At 52.8% G+C, this 10,047-nt stretch overlaps 1 protein-coding gene across 3 annotated transcripts in view; it reads right to left on the reverse strand.

Moving 5' to 3' along the window:
- KLRG2 (killer cell lectin like receptor G2) overlaps positions 1-5,474 on the reverse strand; it is a 16,143-nt gene extending 10,669 nt beyond the window's left edge. For all 3 annotated transcript variants that reach the window (XR_003795126.1, XM_029233114.1, XM_029233115.1), the window contains exon 1: positions 4,595-5,474. Coding sequence is in view for 2 of the 3 variants with exons in the window: in XM_029233114.1 (XP_029088947.1) it covers positions 4,595-5,378 (784 nt within the window). In the remaining variant the exon portion in view is untranslated. The remainder of the gene's footprint in view (positions 1-4,594) is intronic.
- Positions 5,475-10,047: the final 4,573 nt, after the last annotated feature.

Below are 10,047 nucleotides of genomic sequence, written 5' to 3' on the forward strand. Positions count from 1 at the left end.
TACTGAGCCTGAGCTCTAGAGCCCTCGAGCCACAACTACCGAGCCCCCATGCCATAACTACTGAGCCTGAGCTCTAGAGCCTGCGAGCCACAGCTACTGGAGCCTGCGTGTCACAACAACTGAAGCCCGCGTGCCTAGAGCCCGTGCTCCACAACAATAGAAGCCACCGCATTGAGAAGCCCATGCACCGCGACGAAGAGTAGCCCCTGCTCGCTGCAACCAGAGAAAGCCCGCGTGCAGCAACGAAGACCCAACGCAGCCAAAAATAAACAAATAAATAAATAAATTTATTAAAAAAAATAAAATACAAACTTCCAAATACAAAGTTCAGCACAGGGGCTCAAAGGGCTCCTGCCAGTGAGAGGCCTGCTTGTGTCACTGCCTCCAGGTCCATCTACTTCGGCCGGTGGCCTCTGCTCTCCCAGCGGAGCCTGACCACACTGGACATCACCTCTCCCAGCTCCACTTCCTCCAGGCACTGAGAGCATTCTTCCTCTGAATGTACCCCTCCTGGCACCATCCCAGACTGCCAGGCACTTTTGTTTTCTCCTGCCCAGACTGAGGACTGCTGGAGGGCAGGGTCAGGACGGCCATTTCCTCACATCTTCCACACCTGATGTGTTGAGTACAATGTGACAGGCAGCAGCAAGGGTGGACACCACTGAGATCCAACTGCCGCTCCCCTTCCCCAGACAGGGATGGGACTAAGCACTTCTGACATGTGCTTACACTCTGAGGTTAGTGCTACTCATTGAGTAACGATTTACAGAGCACTTAAGTGCCAGGTGCTGGAGATTCAGTGAAAGGCTAGACTGTCACCTGCCATGCCCCGTGGGGCTCAGAATCCAGGGGAGCATACTTAGAAGAGGGATGCTGGAGCTGGGCAGCACAAGGGCCCGTGGAGCATGGAATAGGGACACCTGATCTTGCCTTGGGGACCAGAAGAGGTGACTCTGAACCAACACCTAAAGGGGAATAGTCTCCATTTGAGGATCCAGCTCTTCCCCAGTTTTATTTCTTTATTTTTAAAATTAATTATTATTTATTTATTTATTTATTTGGTTGCACCGGGTCTTAGTTGTGGCAGGCGGGCTCCTTAGTTGTGGCATGGGAACTCTCAGTGGCGGCACACATGTGGGATCTAGTTCCCTGACCAGGGATTCAACCCGGGTCCCCTGCATTGGGAGCACAGTCTTAACCAACCGTGCTACCAGGGAAGTCCCTCCCCCCAGTTTTAGGCTCTCTGCAAAAGCCAATTTCTCTTCTGGGCTGAGGGCTCCCATATAGAACATTCCCTGAGTCCTTGATTCTTCAGTTTACACCTGGACAGCGCCTCCGGGACATCTGCCTCAAAAAGCAAGGGAAGAGACAAAGCAGTGACGTCTCCAACCCTCTCCACAGTGGTCTCCTCCCTCTTGGGTTCACAAGGAGGGGACATGAAACAGCTGGGTGGCAGCATTACCGCACTGGCCTGGGCAAGTCCCTGAGCCTGTGCCCTAGTGTGCCCTCTTGTAACCAGCTTGATCTAGGCGGTAAAGGCCACCACAGGCAGAAACCACAATGCAGAGATCCTCATCCAAGCAGCCTCCCTCAGACCAAGCTTCAGCCAGGAACTTGAAAGTTCTTTAATCCCACACTTCCCAGAGAGGGAGCCCAAAGCATCAAGTGTCTGCATGCACCCTGCAGTATTTCCTGCCAGGCATCTCCCTCCCCTGACGTCATTCCTCTCCACACCCCTGGGTTATCTGCCTCATGTCCAGAATATTGTTTCCACGTGGCAGCTCTCCCTAACCATCCAGTCCCAAAGTCTGCCTCTCCCCTGGACACTGGACACTGCTGACCACATCTTCCAGAAACTCTCTCCTTTTTCTGTTTTTCTGCATCCTGATTCTCTTCCTACCACCTACATTTTTCTTTCCCAGTCTGTGGCTGGCTCCTCTTCCTTTTTTTTTTTTTCCGGCTGTGCTACACGGCATGGAGGTGTGGAGGGGGTGCAGAGTCTTAACCACTGGACCGCCAGGGAAGCCTGGCTCCTCTCCCTTTAAATGACATCACTACGTGGAACTCCCAAATGTACCTGCTTATTTCTCCCATGCCTCTTCCCCCATTCTCCATTCTGCAAGGATAACCCAATCAATCCATCATTCAGCTACCCAGCTCAGCAACTTGGGAATCACCCCCACTCTTCCTGTTAGCGCATCTTCATCAGGGCAGTGGCCCCACTCTCTAATTCAACCTTTGAACACTCCCTCCCACCTCTGCCATAGATCAAACCTTCATCGGCTCTTGCGGAACTGGTGCTATCACCTCTTAAGGTCTCCCTTCCTTCAATCTCATGCCTGTCCTGACCTTCCTCCACAGTGCTGGCAGAGCTCACTTTCTAGAATAAAAATCCAACCATGTTACTCCCCACGACTCCTCACTTCCTTGAGTCCTCACTTCCTTATCATCCCACCCTTTTAGTCACAGACTCTCCTATTATTAATCTGATAAAGAAAAGCTACAAACTTGGGCTTCCCTGGTGGCACAGTGGTTAAGAATCCGCCTGCCAGTGCAGGGGACACGGGTTCGAGCCCTGGTCCAGGAAGATCCCACATGCCGCAGAGCAACTAAGCCCGTGCGCCACAACTACTGAGCCTGCACTCTAGAGCCCGCGAGCCACAACTACTGAAGCCCACGTGCCACAACTACTGAAGCCCGCGTGCCTAGAGCCCGTGGTCTGCAAGAGAAGCCACCGCAATGAGAAGCCTGCGCACTGCAACAAAGAGTAGCTTCCGCTTACCACAACTAGAGAAAGCCCGCACGCAGCAACGAAGACCAAACACAGCCAAAAGTAAATAAATAAAATAAACAAATTTATTTTTTAAAAAAAGCTACAGACTCATTGTGGTGGACAGAATAATGTCCTCCTAAAGAAGTCCACGTCTTAATCCTTGGAACCTGTGGATATGTTAGGTTACAAGGCACAGAGGAATTAAGGCTGCAGATGGAATTGAGGTTGCTTATCTGCTGACCTTGCGATGGGTAGACTATCCTGAATTTCTGGGTGGGTCCAATGTCATCACAAGGGTCCTCATAAACGGAAGAGGGAGGCAAAAGGACAGGAGAGCCCCAGAGATGGCAGTGGAAAGGTTCAGCCTGACACTGGCTGGTTTTTCTCTTTTTTATTGGCTGCGTTGTGTCTTCGTTGCCGCGCACGGGCCTTCTCTAGTTGCAGTGAGCGGGGGCTACTCTTCGTCGTGGTGTGTGGGCTTCTCATTGCGGTGGCTTCTCTTGTTGCGGAGCTCGGGCTCTAGGCGCGCGGCCTTCAGTAGTTGTGACACGTGGGCTCAGTAGTTTCGGCTCGCAGGCTCAGGAGTTGTGGCGCATGGGTTGCTCCACGGCATGTGGGATCTTCCCGGACCAGGGCCCGAACCCGTGTCCCCTGCATTGGCAGGCGGATTCTTAACCACTGCGCCATCAGGGAAGTCCCGGTTGGTTTTGAATATACAGAGGACCATGAGCTAAGGAACTCAATCGCCCTCAGAAGCCAGAAAAGGCAAGGAAACAATCATCTCCTAGGGCCCCCAGCAGGGATCACAGCCCTGCCATCTGGCCTTTAGTCTCTTGAGCCCATATCAGACTTCAGACTTACAGAACTGCAAGATAATAAATTAGTGCCATTTTAAGCCTCTAAGTTTGTGCCAATTTGTTACAGCAGCACCAGAAAACGATACACCTCTCGTGCAGAAAATGTGCTCACACCCAACTCTGCAAAAGTCCCCGCGTGATTAGAGTCCCTGAACTCTACCATGTCTAAGAACCCCTGGCATAGAGGCCCTCGGGGTTTGGAGCCTGTCTAGCTGACCGGTCTCCTCTCAACCGGTCAAGCTTTCAGCAGGTTGTCTGCTGGGGAGGCCTCTAGCCCCTCCAGCCAGAGGGCGCGCTACCACCCCCAACTCCTACTCAGCTTTCAGGGCTTTAGCTGCAGGAAGCTTTCCCATGCTCTCAAGTTCACCAGCCACTCGCTTCTGGTTCCTTGTCCAGGATTTTTGTATTTTTCAGGCTCTTTCTTCTTCCCTGCAAGTCGCCACCCCCCACGCGGCAACAAAAAACCTCACACACACCCTAGCACAGTCTGGCCCGAAGTCCCCACGCAGTAGGAGCAGTAGCTGCTGAATGGATGAGTGTTAGGGGTCAAGTGGTCCTCAATATACGAGAGGGAAAAGGGAGTCTGGACCTGCGAGAGATCGGCGAGCCGAAGCCAGGAGTCGGGAGACCGCGGTGCTGCCGGGCCGCCACCGCCGTCACGTGATCCTGAAAGACCTCCCCTCGCTTGGAATTCCTTCCACCTCTACTTCTCAAAGACGCTGCGCACACTAAGAGCGAACGCGAAAGTTCTTGGAGGGTCGGAGAGGGAGAATAGCGGTTTTATTCTTTTACTGCCAACAAGTTGGATTATAATTACGTAGACAAAAAGTTACCGACTCTACGCCAGAGAGGCCGGGTGGGGTTCCTCCGCCGCAGCGGCCCAACGCTGGGTGGGTAGCAGGCGGGCCTCACGTTCGTCGACCCCCACACGGGAGCGCGGCTCCCGGCGCCGGCGCGCGCTTACCTATGAGCTTTATGACCCGGGACAGCTTCTTGTCGCCGTCCATCTCGGCGTGGAGCACGGCGTCCTCCTTGCAGCGGCAGCGGCACGTGGGGGAGCCCGGGGACTCCGCGCGCCCCTCGGCGGGACCGGCCCAACCCTCGGCGTCGAGGTCGCGCTCCGTCCGGGCTGCGGCCAGCGGCGTGCCACGGCCCCAGGTGCCTCCCGGAGACGGGGTCAGCCGCAGGAGCGGGTGCGCTGGGGAGGCGTGGCGGGAGAAGGCCGGCGATTCCGGCACCGGGACGGTGAGGAAGCGCGTGGAGGGCGCCGGCGAGGGCGCGCGGCTGCTGCCGGCCGCGCCCACGGACTTCACGCGCACGTCCACCTGCAGTTCCACGGGGGCCCAGGCGCCCCGAGCCGGCTCACCGGGCGCGGCCCTGAGCATCTGCTCGGCCCCCGGCGTCTCGCCGTCCCGGGGCTGCTCAGCCGCGGCTGGGCCCGGCAACGGCAGCTCCGGGCTGGCCGACTCCGGACGGCGGAAGGCTTTGTAGCCCGGGCTGGATGGCAGCAACCGCAGGGGCGCGGGTCGAGGCGAGGGCAGCTTCTTCCCGCCCGACAGGTCCTGGCCCGCGCCCGCCTCCTCCTTCACTGCGGGAGCCAGACTCGGGCTGCTCTCGGGACTCTCAGGGCGTCTTTCCTCCGCGGGGACCTGGGGCTGCTCCAGCTCCGGGACCCGGCTTCCCAAGGGCTCCATTGGGAACTCGGCTCCGTCTTGGTCTTCCCCCGACGCCGCCCGGGCTCCCTCCATTTTATACGCGGAGCAGCCGAGAGGTGCCGAGCGGGGTGCACCTGGGCCCAGGTAGGGAGTTAGCTTCGCCTCCCAGGTCGGGATTGGTTCCGATGGGTCGCTCTAAACCGTCAAGCCACGCCCTTCTCCGTCGCCACACCCACTTCCTCCTCCCAGCCAAGGACCCTGCTGGGATTGGCTGTGGCTCGGGTTCTGTTGGCCACGCCCCTTCAGGCCCCCAGCCTCGCCTTCACTTGGCGAAGGAGAAGAGAGGGGCAGAAGGGTCTGGCTGAGGGGTTACCCAGAAAGAGCCGGGAGACGGGTAAGGGGGAGCCCAGAGCGCAGACCCTTCTCTCTTCCTTGTCCCTGGCCCCACCCATTTCCCCCTCCAGCCCTCTGCCATTGTGCTGATTGTTGAGAGTTAGGGAAGGAGCGGCACACCTAGAGGACTCCCCCAAGGCAGAAGTCCCAGAGACATGTACTCTGGAGGTCTGACTCCTACTGGGCTAACTCAATAAAGACTGAGAAATGAATAAGCTTGAAAATGTGTATTTTCACGGCGGGAGAAGCCTGGTCCCCTGCCAGCCTGGTGTGGAGAACAGGGTTCCCAGCCCTGACCAGTAATCTGAATACCATGAAAAAAATACAGATTCCTGGCAGACTCCAACCAGACCTACTGAATCTCATAAGGGGATAAGGCCAATTTTTAACAAGTGCCCCAGGATAGGATTGGCAGATAAAATACAGACCATTCGGTTAAATCTGAATTTCAGATAAATAAATAAATAATAGTTTTTTTGTATAAGAACGTCCCAAGTGCTCCGTGGGATATACTTATATTTAAAAAGTATTCGTTATCTGAAATTAAAATTTAACCTGCCTCCTGTATTTTTATTTGCCAAATCAGGCAAGTCTACCCCAGGGACTTCTGCTGGAGTGATCTTGGTAGCAGCATTTGGAAAGACCACAGACTCGCTACTCCTGAGAGACGGGAAGGAAGCAGGATGTGGAAGGGAAGGATCTTAGGAGGGGAGGTAAACTACTGCAAAGGATGCTCCCTGAAGACAAGCAACTGAGAGAAAAAGTCCAGCAGAAAGAAAGCACTATATGAAAACACTTTATGTTTAATCTCTACCAAACCCAGGCTATGTATTTAATGTGGGGATATATATATATATATATGCCTGAAAATGCATTTAAAAAGATGTGGGGAAAAAAAAAAAAAAGATGTGGAAAGATAGATACATACCAAAGTGATAATACTAGTGGATTTTGCTGTAGATTGTCTGGGCTGGGGCAGGGGGGAACGTCTAGGAGACTTAACCTTATCTGCAATGTTTCCACTTTCTAGAAACAGAAGGTATTTTTGTATATTCTTACATAAAAATTCAATTTTTAAAGAGATGGCATATAGTAAGTTATTTTTTAGGGCTAATAAAGATTACTAAAAATATGAAAATAGTTCAAAAAGTATATAAAATATAAAGGAAAGGTCTCTTCTGTCCCTCTATTTCACCTCTCAGAGTCAGCCGCTGTCCCTGTTGAGATGGGCTGCTTGTTCATTTCCAGTGTGGACTGGAGCTGAGAGGGGAGCATCCTGACTGGCTTTCCTGCTTAAATATCTTTGCCTGGGATGACGATCATCACATATGTAGTTTATAAAATCAAAGACTTCTTATCTTCCACATGTTTTGGCTCAGAGCGAGTCCGCGAGGAAAACATGATGTGCGTCACTGTGTCACGGTCCCTAAGAGGGAGACGCCAAGGCCTGGCTCCCCCGGCCACAGCCCACCACCCTGGGCTGGGCTCAGACTCAGAGGCACCCAGGGCCATCTAAATTCCATCTTGAATTTGAACTGTAAACCACAGTGCCTGTGGGAAGTTGGTGGCACGCACTGGCGCTGAGGGGTCACGAGCGGGGAGACCGAGGGCAGCAAGAGAAGTGGGCGCCACATGCTTGTGATACAAAATTTAAATATTACAGAAAGACACACTGTAGAAAGTGAAAGTGCCCAGGATTTCATGCCCCAGAGACCTCTGTTACTAACATTTCCATATACAGTCTTCTGGATGTTTTTTCTATGCATACACTGACCTCGATTGCTATTATACGTACATATATTTTGTTTCCAAAACTCCACTCATATTAAATGCATACCTATACATGATTTATTTAAGCAGTCTCCTCCTGGTGGACATTTGGGTTGTTTCCTTCTGCGTGACATAGTTCCTGCAGTGCTGCAAATGCTACAGTTATAATTCAGTGACCATCCTTCTACATTGTTTTAAAAAATCACTTCTTTGATGATATCTTCAGAATAGATTAATTAAAATGGAACCAAAGGGTGGTCACAATTTCAGATTTGATGGACAGGGCCCAAATGACCCAGATTGCCCACAAGAGGCTGAGCAAATGAAGGATGAGAGAGGGTCGTCCACACAGCATCAACAGGACTTGATATTTCCATTCTCCTTAGTCTTTACTAATCTGATGGGTGAAATTTCAACTTGAATTTCTCGAGTTATGAATGAGGTTGGACATACCTTTCTTTTTTTTTTTTTGGCTGCATTGGGTCTTCCTTGCGGTGCGCAGGCTTCTCCTGTTGTGGAGCACGGACTCTAGGCACGCGGGCTCAGTAGCTGTGGCATGTGGGCCCTAGAGCACGCGGGCTTCAGTAGTTGTGGGGCACAGGCTCAGTAGTTGTGGCTCACGGGCTCTAGAGCGCAGGCTCAGTAGTTGTGGCGCACGGGCTTAGTTGCTCCGCGGCATGAGGGATCTTCCCAGACCAGAGATCGAACCGGTGTCCCCTGCACTGGCAAGCAGATTCTTAACCACTGCGCCACCAGGGAAGCCCCCTGAACATACTTTGTTAATTGTGTTACTGAGAAGTCTTTGCCAGTCTCAGGGCCTGTGAAGAGGGCCATGGAGATTCCCTCTAAGGCCCGTTCCAGATCACCGGTTGGTTCCAGGAAGTGGCTCAGCAGGCACCCTTGTCACGCCCTCCTGGAGTTCACTGCTCCAGGAGGCTGATGGTACCGGGGCCACCTGAGCAAACTGAGGAGTTGTAAGAGCATAAACTGAGCCATGGCTGGCTGCTCCTAGAGAGGAAGCAAACACGCCCAGCCCCGGCTCTTGGCCGATGTCACCCCCTGTGGCATCTTGAGCTCTTCTAGGGTCCTGGATGCACAGGTGGTGGCGGGGGGAGGTCTCTGCACCGCCAGCTCCCTGGCATGGCCATCCTCAGCTCACATTCCACCTGCTCAGAGGCTCAGGGGCAGCCAAGCCAGTGTGGCACTCCACCCCCGGGTCCCTGGTCCCTCACCTGTGACTGTCTTCATAGCACTCGGCACTGTCTTCGGCCAACGTGTTCACATATTTGTTTCGTTGTTTACTATTTGTCTCCGGCCCTCTGGCAGCCACTGCTGTAACCCCAGGACAGTACCTGGCAGGCCCATCCCCGGCTCTTGGCCGATGTCGCCCTGGTGACATATTATGAATATTTATGAAATAAACATTGCCGAATGGGGCGCTGTGCAGGGTACTTGACATACCTTGTCTCATTTCTTCTTTTTCTCCCCCGATTTTTCTCTGACAAATTTTAAACATTAAGAAAAATAGAAAGCACACACAGCGAACTCTTAAAGACCCTCCACCTGGACTCAACAGTTAGCATTTCATCATATTTGCTTTGTCTTTCTCTCCATGCTAATGTACTTTTTGTTGTCGAACCATTTGAATGTGCTTCAGACCTCGCGAAACTTGTGCCTTAAATACTTCAGCATGTATCGCCCACGAATATAGTATTCTGCAGAAGTCCATACCATCCTCACACCAAGAAATGAGCAAGTACTCCATACTAGTTGATATTACAGAGACCGTATTTAAATTCCCCCAATTTTTTTCAAACTAGGATCCGATCAAGTCTCACACAGTGCATTCGGCTGTTATGAGTAAATACTCTTCACAGTGACTCGGTGAGGAAGACACTAAAATTCCTTCTTTACCGGAAACTGAGAGTGAGAGAGGTTGAGGTACTTGCCAGGGTCACAGATCTCCTAAGTGGAAGGCTCACGCTGCCATCATGCATCTGCGACTGCCAAACACGTCTTTTCTCCCCGTTGCCTGCATCTTGTTCCCCTCGTCCTCTGGGCTCTTGGAGGTTTCTTTCCCAGTCTCTGGTCCATGCAAGTCATGGGCTGGGGCCAAGGAGCAGGAGTTGACCTAGTTACTCAGCAGCCGGGGCCTTGCTTTCAAGTTCCTCCAGCCACCTCCTTACCCCGATCTTATCCCTGTTGTTCTCTGGGACATTAGCTTTCTGCTGGGAGTGACAAGGCATCCTGTTTCTGCCTCAGTTATTTGGTGAAGGATCCGCTTGCAGCTAGAGGAGAGACAAACGTGAATCCAGTGGAGGAACAAACGGTGGCCTTCAGTCAGGTGAGCAGGTAAAGGTAAGGCTGCAACGGGGGTGAGAAAATATTCCACCTGGACGCGTCCAAGCTCATCCAAGGAGACTTGGAAGCCGTAACAGGACAGGAAAACAGCTCCCTGAGTCACCGTCTGCTTGCTCCCGGCATGTCAAAACAAAGATCCTCCCTTGCTGGGAGCGCCACTCGCGGAATCTGCTACAAGGCAGTGCACTGGGGCTTGTGAGTTACTGACCTGTGTGAATAGACAGCCCTGATGAATAGA

Source organism: Monodon monoceros, unplaced genomic scaffold, assembly GCF_005190385.1.
Source record: "Monodon monoceros isolate NGI ecotype Baffin Bay Population unplaced genomic scaffold, NGI_Narwhal_1 Super_Scaffold_2, whole genome shotgun sequence".
NCBI lineage: Eukaryota > Metazoa > Chordata > Mammalia > Artiodactyla > Monodontidae > Monodon > Monodon monoceros.